The sequence below is a fragment of the Zeus faber genome (genome assembly GCF_960531495.2).
Source record: "Zeus faber genome assembly, chromosome: 19".
Classification (NCBI taxonomy): domain Eukaryota; kingdom Metazoa; phylum Chordata; class Actinopteri; order Zeiformes; family Zeidae; genus Zeus; species Zeus faber.
In genome coordinates, this window is record NC_137206.1 from 100,472 (window position 1) to 125,659 (window position 25,188).

At 42.6% G+C, this 25,188-nt stretch overlaps 2 protein-coding genes across 3 annotated transcripts in view; one reads left to right on the forward strand and one right to left on the reverse strand.

The window, feature by feature from the left end:
• Positions 1-5,223: 5,223 nt before the first annotated feature.
• Positions 5,224-16,333, reverse strand: LOC307244830 (carbonic anhydrase 1-like). 2 transcript variants are annotated; one of them, XR_013844659.1, is made up of 8 exons: positions 16,020-16,333; positions 15,348-15,545; positions 11,347-11,465; positions 10,520-10,612; positions 10,118-10,180; positions 9,381-9,536; positions 6,401-7,244; positions 5,224-6,026 (listed from the first exon to the last, which is right to left on the reverse strand). XR_013844659.1 is itself a non-coding variant. In XM_080020168.1 (7 exons), exons 1-7 carry the CDS (start codon positions 16,045-16,047, stop codon positions 7,125-7,127), a joined length of 777 nt encoding a protein of 258 aa, XP_079876294.1. In that variant the 5' UTR covers positions 16,048-16,333; the 3' UTR covers positions 5,224-7,124. The 2 variants fall into 2 exon arrangements, 1 of the variants encoding a protein (XP_079876294.1); XM_080020168.1 differs by having other exon boundaries at positions 5,224-7,244.
• The window catches only part of rbis (ribosomal biogenesis factor), a 22,411-nt gene continuing 4,914 nt past the window's right edge, over positions 7,692-25,188 (forward strand). The window contains exons 1-4 of the mRNA XM_080020169.1: positions 7,692-7,810; positions 20,487-20,777; positions 22,927-23,048; positions 23,159-23,272. Of these exons, the coding sequence (XP_079876295.1) occupies positions 22,938-23,048; positions 23,159-23,272 (225 nt within the window). The 5' untranslated portion in view covers positions 7,692-7,810; positions 20,487-20,777; positions 22,927-22,937. The remainder of the gene's footprint in view (positions 7,811-20,486; positions 20,778-22,926; positions 23,049-23,158; positions 23,273-25,188) is intronic.

The window sequence follows — 25,188 nt, forward strand, 5'->3', positions numbered from 1 at the left end:
GAATAAATTATTAATAAAAGTGATTTATCACACAGTAAACATGGCTTCCATAATCCTGACAGACAAGTTTCTCTTGGGCAAGGCAGCGGTCAGGTCAAACAACACCATGACATAACGTTTTTTGCATCGACCACCAAAGTGCTTGGAGGCTTCGAGCAGCTAAATGCAAATCACAATGTGGGGCGATCCAATACCTCGCCCCTCGCTGTGAGGAGGGCTCAGAGCATTTAAATACATGGCTGCACATCTAGCAGACATTACGGAAGAGCACTTTACTGACACATTGTTATTTATAGATAGATAGATAGATAGATAGATAGATAGATAGATAGATAGATAGATAGATAGATAGATAGATAGATAGATAGATAGATAAAGAAAGAAAGAGAGATGTAAAGAAAGAAAGAGATACACTATGATAAATGACAAATACAACAGAAAGAACCGAGATAACTGATAAATAAACACAAATCAATGATAAAAATGAAAAAGACCTAAACCATAAAAGGTCATGTCCAAAATAAAAACAAAAAACTGATGAAATAAACGGTGAAGCAGAAAGAAGATGAGCTTAAGATTGAAATAGTGATGAACCATGAATCTGACATCAAAGATAATAAGCCTTAAACAGTCAACAAAATGTTGGCAATAAGCCAAAAAAAACTGTCAACATACACCCTGTATGAATAAATTCACAATCTGATGGTAGCACAAATGTTTTATCCGTTATATGTTTTTAAATAAACAGTGCATTACATAGTGAGTGTGTAAAAATCAGTGCACCATGCGTCCATGCTGGTGCAGTGCTGTGGTGAAGCCTCAGAGGGAAACCAGCGCCCGTGCCCTTGAGCAGAGGTCGAATTTTGCTGCGGTTGTTAATCATACAAAAGTGCATCGTCAGGACTATCGACCCTCCACCGGAGAGGGGATGAGCTCTCTCTCCATCTCTCTCTTCATCAGTCTCTCTCTCTCTCTCTCTCTCTCTCTCTCTCTCTCACTCTCTCTCCATCTCTCTCTTCATCAATCTCTCTCTCTCTCTCTCTCTCTCTCACTCTCTCTCTTTATCTCTCTATCAATTAAATTCAAATCAGTGAAGTTTAATTGGCGCGGTGTTTGCTGTCAATAAATGTGAACGGCAATTGCACATGCATTATAAAGGATGGATAGATGGACAGAATGACGGACTGAAAGACAGATAGACAGAGGGACGGACGGACGGACAGGTGGACAGACAGGCAGACAGACAGACAGACAGACAGATAGATAGATAGAAAGATAGATAGATAGATAGATAGATAGATGGATAGATAGATAGATATTCTAATTGCGGTGCAGACAAACAATTGATAATAATAATAATAAAGAAAAAAGAAAAGTGGCAATAAACAATAAACCTAAAAAAAACAAGAAAATTGTAAAAATGTAGATAAATAAACAATTAAAAAAGCAAATTCATACATAATGTTTGTTAATGAACAGCATATTGAATAAAATACATTGTTACCAATAACATTAATAGCCTATCAATAAGAGATGGAGGAGCATTTTTTTATGAAAAATAAAAATATATTTTGCATTATTTAGCCTGTCACACTAAAACATGTTTTGTTCTATACATGAATACATTGTTTGTTGTTAACGTAGTCTGGACTATTCCTCCTGGGGTCCAAATACAAACAATACAGATAAATACAATAAAATAAGTCCAAACGAATGGCACAACACATTGGATTGCTGCAAAGTGACATCAATAAATTAGTTGGTTGTAACACAGCCTTAACAGACTCGAAAAATGGATGCATTGTTTCGATTAGTCGGTCTGAACACAACACCCCCTCCATCCTCCATCCCCCTGGCAGCTTGTGAATGGGACTGTGCATACTTCCTGTCTGGTTAATGTGTGTCACTTCTCAGAGGGAGGGAGGGAGTGAAGCATCAATTTTTGCTGACTGCGTTCTGCATGTCAAATAAATAACAAGCATGTACTGACAGTACTCACACACTCGACCTCATCTGCAAGGAAATGTGTTTGAAAAGGTTTAAAAACTCGTCATCTCGGGATCCAATCACCCTCAATGATTTACCGTGGTGCAGTGAGGCGCAGCGTGGCCGGAACTGGAGAACATGCCTTTCCTCCAAGGACATGTGTGTTTGGAGTCTTAATCTGAGTCTCTAAACTGGTCCTATATTGGTGTGATTGTGAGAATGCGAGAAACCCTGTTGTGCACTGGGGGGTGGTGCCCCATTTAGGGCTGGGATAAACTCGTCCCACCCACCAGGACCCTGACCAGGAACAGTGGATGTAGAACATGGATGGACAGATGATTGCTACTATCCTGAATACCTGGCCTGGGAGTAGAGTAATTTATTTTGATACCAATAATATTGATACATCATTTTTTTTCATTATAAAAATGTTGCAGACTCGGTGGCCATTTCTGCCATCCCATTAAGAGCATCTTGCTTCTCACAATCAGAATCCATTTCAAATACGAATAATTTGTCGTCACAAATTCTGACAGTTTGCATAAAACAATGATCAGTCTGAGAAAAATCAAGAATGGCATTGCAATACTATGCACAGTATGAGTTAAGTAAAAAATGGCTAGAGCTGAGGCTCAGTGGCAGTTTGGTTGTTAGTATGATGGATATAATCATAGGAACCTAACCCTAACTCTAACCCTCACCCTAATAGATGAATAAATATGAATACAAAGGCGTAATTACATTGTTATTAAAATATGACAATATTATAAAGTATTACATCCTTCACCCATTGTCACCTGATGGACTCCAGCCCCCATCAGCTCCAACCCACCTGAGGCAGATTGATGATATTACCGCTTTTTAAAATTCATTGTTTCACTGTTTCACTTTCCAGATCGATGACACTTTGTATGTTCAAATAAAATTATGTTTTTCATTATTTTTTATTTTTGGATGCCATACTTTTGCAAATATCTAATGATTACAATTCATTCACATTAAAGCAGGGGTGGGAAATCCAGCTCTATCCACTCCAGAATTTCGGGTCAACCATGTGGATTCAACTGATCAGCATCAATCCAGAGGACCAGCTATAGAGTGGAATCAATGCACGGCTGGAAGGGGAAACGTGGAAACAGGACATTTATGGACTTTTCTGAACATTGAGTTTTCCACCTCTGGAGAGCACGGTGAGGGGGTGGGGCTAAAACGTTTCCACCTGTTTCAAGTTTTGGGAACCTCTGCCTCTGTGTGGGCGATTGGACCCGCGTGGTGTTTTCATTGTGATGTTGGAGACTAAACATGCGGCGGATTAGCGTGGGTGGTGCCCTGCAGGACCGTACTTCTGCCCAGCTGTCACAACAGCACGGCGGATGAAAGGAGCGGGAGGAGAACAGGACTAGCAGCAGCCAGATAAGGAGCTGGAGGAAGTGGTGGAGGAGAAGGAGGACGCCATCTTTGATTGGACACGGAGGAAGCTGGTGCAGCGGAAAATTCCACATGAGACCATTCATATTCTGGACACGTTTTGCTCATGCTACGGCCACGGTTTCACACACACACACACACACACACACACACACACACACACACACACACACACACACACACGTGCACACGCACGCGCACACGCACGCACACATACACACACACACAGACACACACACACACACACACACACACACACACACACATGCACACACACACACACACACATACATACACGCACACACACACAAACATACACACAAAATGTAATTTGTCAATGTTCCACTTAATATTCAGGTCATTGATAATTACTGTGAAAGATTCCAATTATGACCTTCTCAACTGCTGTACAGTGAACTTACTGAGTGATTTATTGAATCTTCTTTGGGGGAAACATGATCCACTGAATCTATTTCTGGGACTGGGCCCATATCTATTTCTGGGGGGGAGGAGGATGACGACCAGCGGGGAGGACAACGACCAGCTGGGGAGAGGAATATCAGGGCGGAGGAGTACGATCAGGGGGGAGGAGGACGACTAGGGGCGGCAAGGACAACCAGGGGGAGAAGCACGACCAGCGGGGAAAACGACAACCATGGCGGGGGAGGACGATCAGGGGGGAGGAGGTTGAACCGGGTGGAGGAGAAGGAGGACCAGCAGGGAGGACGACGATCAGTGTGGATGAGGACATTCAGGGGAGAGGAGGATGACCAGGTGGGGCGAGGACAACCGGGGGGAGGAGAAGGATGACCAGCAGGGAAGATGACAACCAGGGCGGAGGACAATCAGGGGGAAGGAGGAGTACCATGGGGGAGAACGAGGACCAGGGGGAGGACCAGGGTTTCAAGCCCTATTCAGGGCCCGAGGAATTGGAAAACATACCAATTGGAGATTTTTATGGTTTATTGTCTACACTGTAGTGAGGGACTGTCTGTGTATGACTGTGGAAGAGGAGGAGGGAGGGGCGTTCAAGTTCATTGTTATAATGTGCAGAAGTTAATCTGAGTGGAGGGGAGGTGTCTAGGAAAGTCGGAGTGAGAGGGGAGAGGGAAGTGAGGAGAGCGCTGGGTGAGAGTGGAAGGAGAGAGCGTCTGAAGAGAAACCTGTGATAAAAAGAGACACCGCAGTCCCGGGGGTGGTTTTCCGACTGGACACCTCAGACCCGGGCAGGGTGGTTGTGAGGCAATAAAAGCGGCTTCGGCTTTCCACGGAGGTTCCTTCTGGGTCTCATTCCTTGTGTGTCTGGTGGAACCCGTCACGCGTCACAGTACTATCAAACTGCGTGTGAAAAAATATTTAAATGACTTGTTTCCAGTACACCTCGTCTCTCTCGGACTACATTGACACATCTGGGATGCTCACCACGCTGTGGGCCGTGCCCGTACGGTGCACCAATGCGTCTGGTGGATTTCTACTGTTACAGCCACTGTACCCCTAGAGTGGCAATGCTGTACTTTATTTCCTAGTGGTGTATGATGTATGTATGAGACGTCAATATAAAGTGGAAGCCATTTCCTGAATGCTACGGTTTTCCTAAGCCTGAAATGCATGGTGGAAATACATAACTTCAATATATGATTTATCGCATTTGCCATAACACGATTGATAAAACCAAGTATAATGAATGCACCTTAAACGTAGATGCATATCTGGAAAATGGGACTCAGCCTTGATGCATGCTGCAAGGCTGCATTTCGGTTAAAAACAAAACAAGGAAAACCAGACATGATACAAAGAACAGACACATGGTATAGTCACAAAATATATTTATTTAGCTAATAAAAGGTTCACATCCAAAGAGGCAGAACAGTGAGACATTCTCCCAGGTTGGCTCTAGTGACTGGCGTAAGGCGTTTTTAACTTAGTACAAACATGACATTTTGGTCAGAATGCTTTGACATGGTGACTTCCTTTCATCTCATTTCCTTGCCGTCTGACACCAGGGTGAGACTCATGGATTGGCAGGAGGAGTTAGTCCTTGGCGTTGTGCTTTGTCTCCTTTCGGGACACTGTGCATTATTAAGCTATAGCAGTTGTTAAAAAACAGCCTGCAGTGATGTTTTCCATCACTATCGGATCAAAACTTCCTGTTATTTCTTCATTGGGACAAACACGACAAAGAAATATACAACGATGTTCAAGTTACAAAGCAAAGCAAGAATCATCAAAGGACCATACTGGGGTGAAAATTGGGTTTCATCACTCGGCACACAGACTTTCTATGTCTTCCGCCTTTGTAAAGATGGAATGAACTGATACAAAATGAGGAAACTCAAGCGACTTATGACAAAAGCATGTGTTACTGTCAGTGCAGGACTGGGAGATAATTACTTTCGGGATAGGTTTCTCAGACTATCTTTTTGAATTTTTCCAAATACTAAAAATAGAGATACCTGAAAAAGAAAATAGAAAATCGACAACAAATAAACTAAAACAAAGCCGGACACAAAATGTGTTACTGTAGTAGTCAGGTGCAGGACCAGTAGTGAATTTTCAAGATAGGTTTTTCGGCATATCGTTCATTTTTTCTCAAAAGCAGAAAATAGAGAAACCTGAAAAAAGGAAAAAAAGAGAAAAATATAAAAAAAAAAAATTAAATCAAGAATAAAAAAATTTGAATAAAAGAAAAAATTAAAATGTGAGCTACCATCATAAAACAGCCACAGAATGATGTAACATGTGTGCTAGATTAAAAAAAAAAAAAGTGCTGGTACGGTCCTAGAACATCAGTCGTCTTTTGCCTAAGCATCACGGGTTAAAATGAATATATATATTTTACCTATCACAATTAACAATAATTTAATCACAACACGGGGCAGGTGGGAACACATGGGGGAAAATAAACAAGAACGAGCAGCCTGACGTGCTCACTTGCATCGCTGCTTTATTGCTGCATACACAAGCACTAGCAGCCTGACGTGCTCACCTGCATCACTGCTTTATGGCTGCATACAGAACAGATTTCACTCCAGAGCGTTGGGGTGTGTGTGTGTGTGTGTGTGTGTGTGTGTGTGTGTGTGTGTGTGTGTGTGTCGGGGGGGGATTTTCTGATTTAATGCCGCCTGCTGCAATGCTTTACTAAGCCGCAGTGATCCTGTAACTTCAGTCAATCAGAGATTACAGACAGAACGACTGACGGAGAAGGAAGGACAGGCGGGTGTGTGTGTGTGTGTGTGTGTGTGTGTGTGTGTGTGTGTTTTTCTGCACGGTCCTTTCAGCTGAGTTTCTCTATTTTTATCATCAGCATGGCCGTTGTCGGCCTACACACGCTGGTGGGTGGCTGTTTTGTTTTTGTTTTTTGTTTTTCAAAATGGCCACCGCTAGTCCCCCCCCCAAAAAAAATAAAAAAAACAATTTTGGTTGGTGGCTCGGGGCAGTTAACATTAGACGTGGATGTGGGGGAATTATAATTTTCTTATTTCAAAGCTAAAGGTGCTCCTCCCCCCGGCTTACTCCCACAGGAAGGTTCTTTTTTTTCTATTTCCTGTTTTCAAACGGAGGAGGTGGAGGAGGAACGCGCGCTTTGCCGTTCAATGGAGGAGATACACTGTGTTTCTATGGCGTTTTACTAATTAGATGAGGGGGATGGGGGAGGATGGGAGGTTGGGAGATGGGGCGGAGGAGGGGAGTGGGGGAGGTGTGTTTTTCTTTTATTTGAAGGAGGCGCGGACATTGCGGCCCTTGAGGGGTTGGGGGGGCCGGTAGTTGTCCTCCATGCAGCAGACGGTCTCTCCCTCGGCGGAGAACAGGAGGCTGCGGAATTTGGCCATCTGCGAAAACGAGAGGAGGGAGGGAGGAGGGAGGGGGGAGATGAGGAGGAGGAAGAAAGAAGAAGAGTCGGTTAGTCATTCCTCCATTCCTGCTGAGCTGCCATGGCCATCAGTTACTAAACAGAGCGAAGGTGTGGAGGAAACGGTATCAGGGCCAATTGGCATCCGGAGTCGGGGAACGATGCTCAAGAGTCAGGAGGAGGAGGAAGAGGAAGAGGAAGAGGAGGAGAAAGAGGAGCAGGAGGAATTAGAGAAGGGGAGGAGAAGGATAAAGAGGAGAGGATGAGGAGAAAAGAGTTCACGGTGGGGCACCAGAGGAGGAGAATGAGGAGGAGGAGAATGAGGAGGAACAGGTGGAGGAGAAGGAAGAGGGGCAGGGGGAGAAGGAGGAGGAAGAAGAGTCTGAGAAGAGGAGGGGGAAGGAGGAGGGGGAGGAGGCAAAAGAGGAGGAAGAGGCGAAGGAGGAGCAAGAGGAGCAGAAGGAAAAGGTGGTGACGTGGGAACACCAGAGGAAGAGACGAGGAAGAGGAAGAGTTGGGGGAGGATGAGGAAGAGTCTGGGAAAAGGTGTGTGAGTAGAGGGCAGCATGTGTGTAGAGGGCAGCGTGTGTGTAGAGGGTAGCGTGTGTGTAGAGGCTGTGTGTGTAGAGGCTGTGTGTGTAGAGGCTGTGTGTGTAGAGGGCAGTGTGTGTGTAGAGGCTGTGTGTGTAGAGGGCAGCGTGTGTGTAGAGGGCAGTTTGTGTGTAGAGGGCAGCGTGTGTGTAGAGGGCAGTTTGTGTGTAGAGGGCAGCGTGTGTGTAGAGGGCAGTGTGTGTGTAGAGGCTGTGTGTGTCTAGAGGGCAGTGTGTGTGTAGAGGGCAGTGTGTGTGCAGAGGGCAGTGTGTGTGTAGAGGGCAGTGTGTGTCTAGAGGGCAGTGTGTGTCTAGAGGGCAGCGTGTGTCTAGAGGGCAGCGTGTGTCTAGAGGGCAGTGTGTGTGTAGAGGCTGTGTGTGTGTAGAGGGCAGTTTGTGTGTAGAGGGCAGCATGTGTGTAGAGGGCAGCGTGTGTGTAGAGGGCAGTTTGTGTGTAGAGGGCAGCATGTGTGTAGAGGGCAGCGTGTGTGTAGAGGGCAGTTTGTGTGTAGAGGGCAGCGTGTGTGTAGAGGCTAGTGTGTGTGTAGAGGGCAGTGTGTGTGTAGAGGCTGTGTGTGTGTAGAGGGCAGTTTGTGTGTAGAGGGCAGCATGTGTGTAGAGGGCAGTTTGTGTGTAGAGGGCAGCGTGTGTGTAGAGGGCAGCGTGTGTGTAGAGGGCAGTGTGTGTGTAGTGTGCAGTTTGTGTGTAGTGTGCAGTGTGTGTGTAGAGGGTGTGTGTGTAGAGGGCAGTGTGTGTGTAGTGTGCAGTTTGTGTGTAGTGTGCAGTGTGTGTGTAGAGGGTGTGTGTGTAGAGGGCAGTGTATGTAGAGGGCAGAGTGTGTGTAGAGGGCAGCGTGTGTGTAGAGGGCAGTGTGTGTGTAGAGGCAGTGTGTGTGTAGAGGCTGTGTGTGTGTAGAGGGCAGTGTGTGTGTAGAGGGCAGTGTGTGTGTAGAGGGCAGTGTGTGTGTAGAGGGTGTGTGTGTGTAGAGGGTGTGTGTGTGTGTGTAGAGGGCAGTGTGTGTGTGTGTAGAGGGCAGTGTGTGTGTAGAGGGCAGTGTGTGTGTAGAGGCTGTCTGTGTGTAGAGGGCAGTGTGTGTGTATAGGGTGTGTGTGTCTACATAGACCCTAGATAGATAGATACTGTAGATAGATATGAATGGATGGACAGACAGACAGACAGACAGGCAGACAGACAGACTATCTTTGTCAGTCCAGCCCCTTTATTCTTCCTGCGTTTCTTGCGTCCATGTGAAAGGAACATTCCGCACACTCTTCTTTCTGAAAGGGGACTTTGGGTGGTGTGATGGCTTTCCCTTGTTAGACGAGTGCATGCTTTTGTTCTCATTTCCAATCCCTCTGCAGCAAACATCAGGTCAAAGAGGCTAAAGAGCTGCATCTTACACACCAACCAGACCCTCGCTTTGGGTTGAGTTTGTAATCGAGACGGGGGATTTCGATTTGGAGACATACTATTCCAGACTCTGGGCCAAAATGTGTGCGTGTGTTGAACTGGAGGGGGGGTCGTACCTGTGCCGAGCTGACGCTGATGGACTCCTTGCAGACGATCCAGGTGACGCTCTCCAGCAGCGGGGGCGTGGTCAGGGAGCCATCGTATGTCCAGTAGTCCAGGCTCGCCGGCAGCAGCGTGGCCGGGTCGAAGTTGGCGAACGACGTCTGTTTGCCCTGCGAAAAACGCGGGAAAATAAGAAATAAAAATTTAAATAAAAATGTAAATAAAAAACGACACAGAACAGACAACACCAGAAAAAGTGTGAAAATACACAATAAAACCCAACAACAGTAAAGTCAAATAAAAATATGCTGATATATAGTAAACCCGTTGATGAACAATAAATATAAACCTAAAAGTCACAACAGTAAAAATGACATAAAATTAAAAAAAAAATTGTACATAAGGCAATGTACATAAACCTAAACATTAAACAAAAAGATGGATTTAACAATAATAAACAAAAGTTAACCAAAAGATAAACAATGAACAGTCAGGATGAACAATGAACCTAATTATAAATACTAAATATAAAACTGTAAATAGGGTTAGGTTATGGTTAAACCCCCCCCGACATTTAACATTTTTATATTTAACAGTAAATAACAAAAAATGATATACAGTTAACCTTGAAGTTAACTAGGAGGTAGGGACATTTGCTATAATATACAATTTAAAAATACCACAGAGTAAACAAACATTGAAAAAAAAGGTTTTCTTGGTGGTTTACTGGATGTAGGATACAGATACGTACTTTGGACTTGATGGCCTCAAAGTTGTCGAGAACCTTCTGGAGGTTGGCATTTTGATCACCAATCTGAGGGAAAAAAAAAAAGCAATCAAATTTGTTACTATCAAATTTGGTTGGTGAAGCTTGTTGTGAAATTATTTGACCGTGCAGACCCAATAACCAGCAAATTACTTCATTCATTGCCTTGAAATGATCTTAGAAAATAAAAAGAAATTCATTGCAGTTTGTACTGGAAATCCTCCTCCTCCAATTTTAAGTTGACAATGGATAGAATGCGTTTCTATTAAAAATAGGGTATGCAGACTAAATATTACTGTACATGAACACTTTCAGTACCATTAGTAATACTGTAGACTCTGACCCCACTTGTAATAATACTTTTTATCCGTTTCTGCCGCCACCAACCTTCAGGAAGACCCCGACCACAGCCAGGCCGTCAGGCTTGTCGGCTGCCTCCCCAAAGCTGGGGTACTTGGTGTTCCAGTGCACCAGATGGAGCTGCAAAAAGGACAAAGGGCGTCAGTAACACATTCACAGTTCTGTGCTTTGAGCTTCAGGAGCCTTTTGTGCCATGTTTTGCATATTTGTGAATGGAAAAAATAAATGACAAAAGGAGGAGAACCTCTAGGTTACTGATGATGATGATGATAATCTGACCAGACGATTTAGGGTGATTTTTTTTTTCCTCGGATCTCCCCAAAAAGCTTTGGAAATCCCTTCCTTCCACATTACATTCCATATTTCCTATGGCCACTTTCCACTTTATTCATTTCAAATGTAAACACTATTCTTGTTGCATTTCATTTAAAATAACTACACTGTATATATTGGGTCCAGGGGACGTTATGGACACTATGGGAGTCCAGGGGCTCCTCCTATGAGCTGTATGGAAAGTCCAGGGGGGTCCCTATGATCTGTATGGGGGTCCAGGGTGTCCCTGTGGTCTGTATGAGGGTCCAGGGTGTCCCTATGGTCTGTATGACTGTCCAGGGAGTCCCTCTGGACTGTATTGTGGTCTAGGGGTCCTATGGACCGTATGGGGTTCTCTGGTCTTTATTGGGGTCCAGGGATCCCTATGATTCATATGGAGGGTCCAGGGGCACTATGATCTGTATGGAGGGTGCTGGGGTCCTTATGATCTTTATGAGTTTAGGGTTCTGTGATCTGTATGGGGGTCCAGTGAGGTCTGCTAAGCAATGGGGGGTCCGGGGGGGGGGGGGGGGGTTCCTTACCTCAGAGGGATATTTGGTCCCAGCCACGGTGTGCTCAGAGCCCTTGTCATCGGACGCTCCCCAGTGGAAGTGGAACTGCTTCAGCCTGTAGGTCCCGGTGATGGGCCCGTCTTTCAGCGCTGAGGACCGAAAACATGTGACAACACCTTCCATTAATACTGGGCTGAGCGGTTGGGAGCGGCAAAATTATGATTTTGGCTTATAAAAGACTGAAGTTTTGCTAAGAATGAAAACCAAAATAATACAACATCAAGGTCTGAAAATTAACTCCAGAAATATTACCTTTCCAAACGTTTACGTCAAAGTCCAGATTTCTAATTCCTATGTATTTAATGCCACTGTCTAGTTGATTGCCTCAACTTCTTGACTTTGCAAAAGTACCTATTTTTTGAAAACCTTTGTAGGCTGGACATGCATAGAGTAAAAGAAATATACAAAAGTACAAAAGGGAACTGATCACATGGGTCACAGGAAATATGACAAGGCCATTCCACAAATTACAATCTGTGGGGGAAATTATCTTACATCATGCAAAGATAGATTGAGAGGTTTTCTCAATAGGTTCAAAGTTATCCACTTTCGCGCACACACACACAGACACACACACGAAAACACGCACACCCACACACGCATGCACACGCACACGCACACACACACACACAATTTTTAAGGGACATAATCCAGCAGAGCACCACCTTTGATGGTGCCAGACCTGGTTACTGTTGCGTAAGCACCAGCAGGATAAGGCTGGACCTTAGAATCACACTGTGACGATGTCCAGGTATTGTTGAGTCAAACTTGATTACATAAGGACTTTATACTTTATATTTATACCAGGAAGTGAATGATAATGCTGTATACTCTCCATTTTCTGGCCAGATGCCAGACATTCACTGTCCTCTCCAAACAGGATATTTTTATTTATTTGAGGTCAGCATCACGTACACACACGTTGGTACCCCCAGAGGATATTCGACAGCGGGGCCAGATAAAGCCACCCACAAATCTATAGAATAGTCAAGTTTCTCATTATGAACCAGAATCTCGATTGTGGCGCCGCCCATTGCGGCCGCCTGCACAAGCACCTTGTGTCGATTGCGCACATTTTAGTATTTTTAGTATTTTTAGAGCTTATAGAGCTTATTATGGGTAATCTCCGGGTGTCATGACATTTCACTGCATGTATGTATGACCGTATGTATATGTATGTGACAAATTATCTCTTGAACTTAACTTGAAGTGTGGTTGCAGCGTCGCACACTTACTACTTTTGGACATAGTATTATAGCCAAAGTGTGCGGCGCTATACTCTCTCCATGAGTTGCCTGTTTAAATTCACAAATTTTACAATGGTAAGAATCACTCAATGGATGACTTACAGTTTAAGGCCAAGTACCCGGGATTCTCAAAACCAGTCATAGCAATTACTACACTACACAAATTCTATACGAAGGATAAACTACTCCAAAGTCAAGGTTATGGTTAAGGCAGTGGTGAACATGTCAAAGAACTTCAATTGTTATATTACCTTTAAAAAAAATAATTATCAGAAATTCTTCAATACATTCACATGAGAAGATTTCGAATAGCCGAAAAGCTGGTGGCCCCTAAGCCCCGCCCTAGAGGTACCACTGTTCATACATTAAAGGTGCAGTGGGCAGAATTTAGTGGCATCTAGCGGTGAGGTTGTAACTAATCGCAACTTACTGAATACCTCTCCACATGGCGCTGCAACATGGCGGCCTCCGTGGAAGAGACGGTGGCCACGAAACTCGTAAAAAACACGAAAGGCCCGCGCCAGAGCCAGTGTTTGGTTTGTCCGTTCTGGGCTACTGTAGAAGAAACATGACATGGCGGCCTCCGTGAAGCGTACCCGTTCCTTATGGAGATAGAGACGCTAGAGGTTTAATGTCGGTATCGGGTGCCGATACTGACATCATTCACTCATCGGATTTCGGACTCCAATAATTAATGTGGAAAGTGCAAAGAGGAACTTGGCAGTTTGAGTTGTGCAAACCAATAAAAGTTCATCCATTTTGTCGCATTAGAGTGGAATATTTCCATTACATTCAGCAGACGCTTTTATCCAAAGCGACTTACAATTGTTTAATCACCGACGGACGCAGCTATCAGGAGCAATCAGGGGTTAAGTGTCTTGCTCAAGGACACTACAGCATGCTAGCAGGAGGAGCCTGGGATCAAACCAGCAACCTTTAGATCACTAGACCACCAGCTCTACCGCCTGAGCTACCGTCCCCACGCCTGGTCTCCAGTGACTGTGTGCCGTCCCCCTCTCCTTCAATGTTTCACTGTGTGTACAAGGGAGAGTGCACCTTTGAACAGAATGTCCAGTAATTCCACAGATGTGGTGATGAAGGTGGGAAATAAAACCGACCACCAATGGAATGTCTTCTAGTGCAGCGGGGAATTTGCCACCAGGGCATGAGAATGCAGGCGGGATTTTTCCAGGAGCGATCTACAATCTGCCTCACAGCCGAGCAGCAACAGGAAACAGAGTAAATTAAATACATTGTGATTTTTTTTTTTGCTTTGTTTGGAGAAAGGAACACTTTGATTGGAGCTGCCGACCCGTGCTTACCCCTACTCAATTGGAGCATAACATTTTTTAATAAATAATAAATGTAACTGTAAATTCTACACACTGCACCTTTAAGTACAACTAACATTAAAGCAAATGGTAATGAGTGTGTGTGTGTGTGTGTATGTGTGTGTCTTAATCGGGATTACTCTGCTTAAAGAAACTGTTACGTAGCGCTCCGTGCTAATAGTGCAGCCCTGACACTTGACTTTCCAGTGTGATCCCAGGGGACGCATGACTATGACCAGCCTGCAGCTATTAAAAGAGGGAAGTCCCTTAATAATTAAACTATAATTACATACAGTACATCCCGTTTAAATCCCCGGCAGCAATCTAATTTTCAAATGCAGCAGAGTCCAATCCACAGTAAGTTTTTAGCAAAAGCACAGTCGGGGGGGTTGCGTAACCAAAATCCAAAATGAGAGCAGCTCATGCCTGTGCAGAGGAGCTTTTCAATTCATTCCATAGAAATAATAACAATAGCGGTTCAGGATTATTCATGAAGCTTATCTCGACGGCCAATCCCCTCGCTTCACTTACGCGGCACTCAATTGGTTTTCGTCCTCAGAAACTTGACTGAAAATCGGTTTCTTGTACTATTATGATGTATAATGGAGTTGCATTAGTAAAATACATTTTAAATGGCTGTAAAAACTAGGAAGGGGCTGGCCACGCTTGTTTGTAGTATTAGGTGACTAAACACAATGCCCTGTGCCCTTGTGACGGATTAATGGTTAACAAGACATGGTTCCAAAAAGCAAGTCGTACATACAGTATAACCTTGTGGGGCTTCCACCTGAAAACAAGAGTCACATGGGCATGGGAAACGATGGGAGTGGTGGCAGCGTTGCCAGTTCCGACGCCATTGTCTACATCAAGGGTGTCAAACAAATATTAAGGTGCGGGTTGGAATCAGTCCAAATGAGATTTTACACTTTTTGTCAAACCGTGATTGGAGGGTCTGTGCATGTGTGACCAATGCAACCCACTAAGAAGCTCTTCAGGGGTGATACAATCAGAATAAAGCGTCTGAAATTGTTGTTTGTTTCTTCAGGATTCTCGAACATTTATGCTTTAAATTTAGTTTGATTCATTTGAAATTTTTTGTTAATTTTTGTTTATCAAAATCAACGAGATTGGCTCCAATATCCAATATCAATATCATATCTAGATGGGCTCTAATATCTAATATAAACTACATCTGGCTGAGTTGGATCAAAACTATTTTAACTTTTCCCCCAAAATCATCCAGAGAGTGGGCCCAATTGGACCCAAGCATCTAAAATTGGTATGGGAATAAAGCGTCTGAAATTATTTTTTGTTCATCCTGCTCCCATGTCTCTGCTGTGGGGGGTGGGGGGGGATCAATGACTGACGTCATCGGTATTGATGAATCACTAACTTGAGCGGTCGGCGTCGTCGGCGAAGGTGACCTGGAAGGAGTGTCCGTTGTTCAGGATGTCCATGCAGGTGGACGGGTCGTACTGCAGGGCCAGCGGCTTCAAGGCGCCGTCGAAGGACGCCTCGCCCGGCACGATGTCAATGGGAGACTGACGGGGTCCGTCGGCGATGGGGAAGTTGGCGGCCCATTTGTCGGGTCCTAGAGAACACAATGACTGGCATGGTTATAGATGAAGGTAATATACTTAAATTGAATTATTTTATATTTTGGTTAACAAAATGAAAATTGAAAAGATGAATGTATGTATGTGTATATGTGTATGGATGGAGAGGGGCAAGGCGCACTGAATGCAAGAGGGATAAAATGCATAAAAAATATATTATCTTCATAATGACTCATGACAAGCCTTCGCTAGTTTGATTATTTGTGTTCATATATAATAATAATAATAATAATAACACTAACAATGACGATGATAATGATACTAATAATAGCAATAAAAATTACAAGCTAATAATAATGATAATAATAAAGAACAACAACAATAATAATAAAAATAATAACAATTATCATGATAAATATACAATTATTATAACAAAAACAAATAATAATAAAACGTAATAATAATAATAATAATAATAATAATAATAATAATAATAATAAATGCCTCACCGTTGTTCGCTGCGTATCCCCAAGACATAGTGACACTTAATTCGAATGGAATCTGCAGCAGTAATTCAAGTGGAGTAGCAGCAGCAGTAGTAGTATAGTAGTAGTGGCTATGTGCGTCGTCCCAGAGTCACGGTCCACGGGTCCACGGTCACGGCTTTTAAAATGTCCAGGGAATGAGGCGCGTCTTGCGGGCTGGTGGACACATGATGGACCGGGAGGAGTCACCAAGCACAAGCGCAACACCGCGAACGGTGTGGATCAGTGGCTCTCCCCCCCCCCCCCTCTCTCTCTCTCCATACATCCCTCTCTCTCTCTCCCTCTGTCTTTTCTCCCCCCCTCTCCTCTCCTTCCTCCTCTCTCTCCCTCTCTCCCCTTTCGCTCTTTTCTCTCTCCTCTCCCCCCCCTCACTCCCTCTCGTTCTCTCTCTCTCTCCCTAACTCCTCTCTCACCCTGTATCCCCCCCTCATTCTTCGTCACCCCCCCACCCCCTTGCTCTACCTCTTGCTCCCTGCCCTCCTCCCTATCTCTTCTCGTGCTCGCTCTCTTTCAATTCAAAGGGCTTTTATATGGGGAATAAACGTTTATATTTCCACTAATAGAAAAAAAAAATGAATAGAATATATAGAAAAATAGAATAGAAATTACAATGTTCTGTAAAATTAGAAAAACGGTGTGCAACTTTGCCGCTAAAAAAAATATATATATATATATATAAAAACAAAACAAAAAAATATGTAAAAATATGCAGTATATATTATATATAGGCCTATATATACATCATATAGAGATAGGTGAAGTCACAAATGAAAATAAAAAGTTTAAACATTGCAGTATAAGAAAAGAAGATATTATATAGAGGGATGGCGTTGCTGTTAAAAACACATAGATATGCTTGTATGGAGCGGGGACCGTGCAGCTGCACAGTGATTCGAACGGGAGTGTTTCAACTCCGTTCAAACAGCAAAAGCTGCACCGCCCAACGTCGGGATCAAAACCACGACCCTGCTATTAAGAGTCTCATGCTCCACCGACTAAGCTAGCCAGATGACAATTCAAGCTTCATGTATGGAATCATATGACGTCACAGTCTACGCCTAAACATTCACCTGAGAAGGAACTGCTTCCAATATACAGCGATCGACCGCCACCTGCTGTATTCCAGTGAGAATAACGCCCAGAGGGCAGTGCAGTCTGAACAAGTATGCTTAGAAATACTGAGACTCTAGGCGGCTGTCTACGACCAAGGAGACACTCAAGGAGACTGTCTACAAGCAAGGAGACATTCAAGGAGACTGTCTAGGAAAACTTGTCTAGGAGCAAGCAAACACTATAGGAGACTGTTGAGGAGCAAGGAGACACTCTAGGAGACTGTATAGGAAGACTTGTCGAGGAGCAAGCAAACGCTATAGGAGACTGTCTAGGAGCAAGGAGACACTCAAGGAAACTGTCTACGAGCAAGGAGACATTCAAAGAGACTGTCTAAGAGCAAGACGACACTCTAGGAGGCTGTCTAGGAGCAAGGAGACACTCTAGGAGGCTGTATAGAAGCAATGAGACACTGTAGGAGACTGTCTTTGAGCAAGGAGACATTCAAGGAGACTAGGAGCTAGGAGACACTCTAGGAGACTGTCGAGGAGGCTAAGAGACACTCTAGGAGACTTGTTTACGATCAAGGAGACACTCGAGGAGACTGTCTACAAACAAGGAGTCATTCAAGGAGACTGTCTTGGAGACAAGAGACACTCTATGAGACTGTCTAGGAAAACTGTCTAGAAGCAAGGAGACACTCTAGGAGACTATCTGCAAGTTAGGAGATACTCTGGGAGACACTCTAGGAGCAAGGAGACACTCTAGGCAACTAACTTGGAGCTAGGAGTCACTGTAGCAGACTATCTAGGAGCTAGGATATACTCTAGGAGACTATACATGAGCTTGGAGCCATTCTGGGAGACATTCTAGGATACTATCTAGGAGCTAGGAGTCATTCTAGGAGACTCTTTCTCAGAGCTAGGATATACTCTAGGGGACTATGAGCTTGAAGTCGCTCTAAGAGGCATTCTAGGATACTATCTAGGAGCTAGAAATCACTCTAGCAGACTATCTAGGAGCTAGGATGCACTCTAGGAGATGACCGACAGGGGTCCTTCGAAGATGTTCCGGGTATTCCCAGCAAAACAAGTCAATCAGTATGTCATTCATGCTTGAAAACAGATTGTGTCATTAAACTATTCATTCTAAAACAAATTAATTTATAAACCATTCATTAATAATAAACTATTCATTAATAAACCATTCATTAATAAACTATTCATTAATAAACTATTCATTAATAAACCATTCATTTATAAACTATTCATTAATAAACCATTCATTAATAAACTATTCATTAATAAACCATTCATTAATAAACTATTCATTAATAAACAATTCATTAATAAACTATTAATTTGTGCTGTAGAACCATTACATAATGTACAATAATTATTATTTTAGTCATAATTCCACATTATCTCTCTATAGTATAAAGCACCTGACATGATAAAGTATATTGACAGGTACAGAGAATATATCTTACAATTAGGGATCTTCTCGGACTGCGGTTCTTATCAGGCGTGTGGCCTGATGCATCAAAATGAGAAACCTTGATATGGAAAAAAAGGAGTGAGCGGTCTAGGAGACAAGCGTAGGAGCTAGGAGACAGCGTAGGGGACAACCTGGCCAACAAACAGCAGCTTGGTCTTCTTCTTGTTTGAGGCGAACTGCCAAACTCTGTGTTTTTATAGTTTGGCCGAGAGTTGTGACGTCACAAATAAGCCCCGTGACGAGGGGGCGGGGCTATGTGGGGAATTCCCCGAATGTTTCCCCCCAATCTGTTTCCATGACTACTGGGTTTGCGCTGACAGATATGGATATACTCTGCCGCACTCTATTTTTCCAATGGCGCCTTCTATTTGAGAATTTGTTGCAAAAATCATATTTGATAAACTGTCGGTGGAAACGTTCCCCAAAGTTATAGAACCCGATTCCCGGTTCCGGTCGTTTTGGTGTATTTTGGGTCGATCAATGTGACTTGAAAACTGCTGGAAGAGTAACACGGAAAACCTTGGCGACAATAATAATTATCGCATAATAATAATTATAACATTTAAAAATGTATATATAAATGGAGACTTGCACTGTTTTTTGTTGCTTTAATGGCAGAACATTTTTAAGTGGATTAATAAAATGTTATCTTTGTGTACACAGCTGCTGCAAACTGTATTTACTTCTTTATACATATATTTACTTCTTGTTATATATATTTTTTCATCTCTTCTCATGCCTTTCTTGACTCCCAATCTATATGAGTGAGTATACATCTATACATATGTACGCACACACACACACACACACACACACACACACACACACACACACATACACACATACATAAATACATACATATATATATATATATAGTTATATATTATTACTATATATACTGTTATATATATATATATATTGTTATATATTATTACTATATATACTGTTATATATATATATATATATTGTTATATATTATTACTATATATACTGTTATATATATATATATATATTGTTATATATATATATATATATATATATATATACTGTTATATATTATTATTATTATTGTTGTTATTATTATTATTATTATTATTACATATACTGTTATATATTATTATTCTATAAAAAGTGTTAGATATTATTATTCTATGTATAGTGTTATATATTATTAATATATTATTATTATATTAGGCAGCAGGTGAAGAGTCAGTTGTTGAAGTTGATGTGTTGAAGCAGCGTAAGGATCTGAGCCACTTTGACAAGGAGCACATTGTGATGCTGGACGACTGGGTCAGAGCATCTCCACAAGCACAGGTCTTGTGGGGTGTTCCCGCTGTGCAGTGGTTACTACCAAAAGTGTCCAAGGAAGGACGACCGCTGAACCGGTAACAGGGTCATGGATGGTTCATTGATGCACATGAGGAGAGAAGTCTAGCCCGTCTATTTGGATCCCACAGAAGAACTACTGTAGCACAAAGTGGTGAAAAAGTGGATGGTGCTATGATAGAAAGGTGTCACAACACACAGTGCATCTACTGCATCACAGCTGGACCATGGAGCAGTGGAAGAAGGTGGTGGCCTGATGAATAACCTTTTCTTCTACATCATGTGGCTGGACGGGTGCTTGTGCTTCGGTTACGTGTGTGTGATTTTACTATTATCATTTTGTTTATTTAATTTAACTTAATATAGATAGGCCAGTGTGTGTGTGTGTGTGTGTGTGTGTGTGTGTAAAATATACAAAATTATATATATTTTATAATTTAACTTATCTGACGATTATAACTTTGTGTACTTAATTTTTCATGTAACTTAGTGTGTGTGTGTGTGTGTGTGTGTGTGTGTGTGTGTGTGTGTGTGTGTGTGTGTGTGTGTGTTCAGAAACCAAGCTCTGAACGTGGTAGCTCCGCCCCGCCGGCACACTCCCAGTTCAACATCGAACGTACTGGTTACAAAACAAACATTTCCCGGGCCGAGAGTGAAACCCTTCAATGAAACCTGGTTTCCAAGGCGGAGCCAGCACAATAACAATCCACCAGATCGTTGAAGAAAACGAAGAAAACGAAGATTATTTATTATTTTAGACATCGCCCCACCGCTCTTTGATGACGTCACCCGGAAGCGCCCGAACCACGCGTTCCGCGAGGCTGCTGTGAGCTCTACGTGTCTGAGGTTTGTTTACTTCGCCGCCTGTTTTTATGTACATGTTACATTTCTTTGCACGCTTTTTTAAATCATTATCACACTGTTTGTGGATAAGGATTGTTCATGGAATCAGTCCAAACCCAATCAAACATGTGGTGTTTAAATACACACAGTTACACCACTGTGACGGACGCTTCAAATGAATCGAATTATTTTTACAGATTTAAAACCTAAAGCGTTAAAGTCACCGATTATCCTTTCTTTTGAAGTATTATGTTCAATATTAGCGCGATTTTTTCGTTATCCATGTATGTATCTTTGTTCAACTGAAACCCAGAGAATCATATACTGTAGCATTGAACGTAAAAGACGACGCTGGAGTGAGCAGCCGATCCGCCTGGTTTTTTCATGCTGCATTCAAATTCCTCGGAATTATTACTTATTTTTTTCTACACGCAGACCACCTGAACCATGTCTAGATCTGTACCTATAGTAGTCAAACTACTCTACTTATAGCCGTCAAACTTGGATTGATTTTATTAAGAAGCCCATATTGCATTTCTAACACCGTTTCTGATTTGTGAACGTAATATTAACTTTGTGAAAATAGGAACAATGTGTATATTATTTAAAAAGGTCTTAAATAAAATATTAAATTAAATGCCAAACACTTAAAAAATTACCTAAACCTGCTTTTATAACCCATGAAGGGCTCCATAGTATATACTGAATGAGTCATCTGCGTTATCGCAAAGGCTGTCCTTTATATCTGTCTCATATACAGACAGGTGACAAATTAAAGGAAAAATCATCATACTGTGTCTTAGTAAGGTGTTGGACCACCACGACACGCCAGGACAGCTTAAACACGTCTTGGCATGGATTCTACAAGTGTCTGGAACTCTTCTTGAGGGGTGGAACACCAATTGTCCCAAAGACATTCCCTCATTTGGTGTTTTGATGATGGTGGAGAGCTCCATCTAACGCGTCGCTCCAAAATCGCCCATATGTGTTCAATTGGGTTGAGCTATGGTCGGTGGCTGTGGAGGCCATAGTATATTATCACTTTCATACCCATCAAAGCACCCTTGTGCCCTGTGGATGGGGGTGAAGATCAATCCTATCAGGATAGAAATGTTAAAGGTGATCAATCAGAATAACTTTGTATTGATTGGTGGCGACTCTTCCCTGGGGATAAGTGGAGCCAAACCATGCCAAATGCCACAGAGGATGATTAGACGTCGATTAAACGTTGCTACCCTCGCTAGTCGACACCAGAAATACGAATGTTAAACTTATCAGGCCCTATCATTATTTTATTAATGTACACATTTAAATTACAATTGACATCATTTGGCGTACGGAAGATTGTTTTCCCGGTGTGGGCGTCCCCTTGTTAGGGACCCCTCGTCAGCCGCCTTTCCCGGGACCGCGGGCTTGCAGTGCCCCTCCACCCTGACCCGTCCTAGATCCCGGGGCTCAGTGCACCGCCAGCCCGCCTTGACCACCTCTGTTAGGAAGGTGGAGCTTGAATACCTGAAAGATGGTGAACTATGCCTGGGCAGCGGTATTTAAATTACCATTTGGTTATTGAAGAATGTTTTAAATATATGCAATATTTTTTATAATATATGCAATGTTTTTCAGACTTTTAGGCTAGTTGACTAGTCTATGTTTTAAAGTCAGGGAAATTAGTCTTGTTCATTGGCTGTCTTTCACTACACTTGTATGTAAGCATCTGCATTTGTTTTGTTTCTCCACTAATTTATTCAGGTTTTTCTTTTAATTTGTTACCCCTCTCTGTATAGTGTATTTTTATATATTATACAGGTTCTCCCACTTTGTTCAGTTCTGACTTATGAGACATGGTATCTTACTTTTCGGTGGTTGCATGTTTATTAAATTGCTGCTACACTGGCTGATTGATGGATGCTTTGGTGACATTTTATGTTGTTTTGTCGTGGATAAAAGAAAGGATCATTTAAGTGTGTGTGTTGCCCTAGAAATAGGAATTGGAATTCAGGCTGATATCTTTTATTTATCTCATGTATAAAAAGGGGAATTGTGAACTCCCATCACACACAACCAACGGATAGTTTAGTTTCATGGTTGATTTAGAGCACTCAAAATTGTAGCGTCATGAACTTTTGCGTGATAGCTGGTGTTTCCTCTCCAGGTTCAGTCGCCATGGGGAAGAATAAAGGCAAAGGTAAAAAGCAGAAAAATGTCTTTCAAGTGGCGAGCAAGCAGACAAAGAACAAGAACAAAGCCAAAGCCGTCAAAACGTCACTGAAGCACGTGAGAGGATAACTTTGATTTTGCCTTTCACCCCGCTGTCTTTTTATCCTACTTATTCGTGGCAGAATATATATTTTTATATGTTTATATTTACATTTGTGGCTTTCCAGATCAACGCGGTGAAAAACAAAAAGATAGAAAACCTCAATGAAGTCTTTACTCAGGTACAGAGGGATGTCCGCAACGTCTCCAAAAGTCAAGAGAAAAAAAGGAAACTGGCTCAGGTACGAGGGTCAAAGGTTGTGTGTGTGTGTGTGTGTGTGTGTGTGTGTGTGTGTGTGTGTGTGTGTGTGTGTGTGTGTGTGTGTGTGTGTGTGTGTGTGTGTGTGTGTGTGTGTGTGTGTGTGTGTGTGTGTGTGTGTTAGGGCTGGGCAATATATACAAAATCAAATGTCAAAAAATTATCAGGAAAAATGTGGTCATCTACAGTAACTAATGAAATAAAGCAGGAAGATGAGAAAGCAAATGGTTGATGTACAATAAACATAATGGTAATGAAATATAAGCCTTAGGCCTGTTACACACCCTATGCAAGCTACAAAACGCAAACGCAGCAACTCGCTTTGCTTACATAAAACCTTTGGGGCCCTGTCAGAGTCAAGCGGTTTATCCACAAGGGAGCACTACAACCACTTGTTTGGGAGAGAAAAACGTTTTCAAAAATGGCTACAGAGGAGGAATATATATAATTTTGTATGTTTTCAATCGCCGCTGAAAAATAAAAAATAGAAGATGGTCAGTACGTCCTTTTAAATTCTACTATGATATTAATGCAAAATAGAATAATAAATAAATATATTAAATACATTTATTTAATACAAAAATTTGAGGTGCAGTGCGTGTCATTTATGGAACAGACCTGGCAGAAAAGGAATATAATATTCATAAAATGTCTATGAATTCATAGATTATGTTTAATTAGTGCATAATCCCATGAAAATATGATTGGTTGAATGAACCGGTTTTATGTCCATAAGGAGCGGGTACGCTTCACGGAGGCCGCCATGTTTCTACAGTAGCCCAGAATGGACAAACTAAACACTTGCTTTAGAGATGGCCTTTTGCCAGTTTCACGGCCATCGTCTCTTCCATGGAGGCCACCATGTTGTGGCGCCATGAAGAGGGGTATTCAGTGGGTTGCGATCGGCTACCTCACTGCTAGATGCCACTAAATTCTTCACGCTGCACTTTTAAGCCGAGGGCCATGTGTTGGAACTACAACTCATAATATGTAATGACTTTTGTTTTTTGTTGCATGAGATTATGCGTGTACTTGAAACAGTCAGCTGATGTTTCTCAGAAACAGTTATTTCTTCATGTTATCTGCCTATCCGATATACATAACTCTATTCCCTTCTATTTTGTATCCCCCCCTCTGTATTATCTTTTTGAGTCTTGTTGTTTTTTACTTTATTTATATTATTCTATTCACTAACTGTGAATATTAGGAATTTTAGGAATCAGTTAGTTTCAGTTAGTTGCTAGGTAGGAATTAAGTTAGCTATTATGTTCAGTTTAGTAACGCTTGTGTATAATCTCAGGGTGCGTTGTAGAGACATTTCACTGCATATATGTATGAAAGTATGCATATGTATGTAACAAATTAACCTCTTGATCTTGAACCTTCAGTTATGTCGTTTGTTGAACAGTATTTCTATTTAGCGTTTAGGAAACGCAAAGAATTGCAGAGGTCCTTGAGGCTCTAGTGAGCGATAGTGGCGCCACTATGTTTGGCGTGTTTTTATCATAATGTACGCAGAAAAATACATCGGCAGTTACCTCATACGACCGCGATGCACTCATGGATATTAAAATTTCCCTAAACAAATAATTTTGGGACTTTTTATCCGTGGAAGCAGAGTGGCCGGCGGAGATTGGTGGCGCAGTGCATTGCACTGCTGCCTCACAGCAAGAAGGTCCTGGGTTCGATTCCTGCCTGGGGCACCGTGGCACCGTGCTCCGGCGGGTTATCTCGGGTTAGCCTTTCTGTGTGGAGTTTGCATGTTCTCCCTGTGCTCACATGGGGTTTCCTCCACCTAACGTCAGTAAGGACCCCCCCCCCAAAAACATGCACACATCATCGTCTGACCAGCGATGGACACTCATCACCTGGTCCCCGGGCGCGTCCACGTACGCTGCC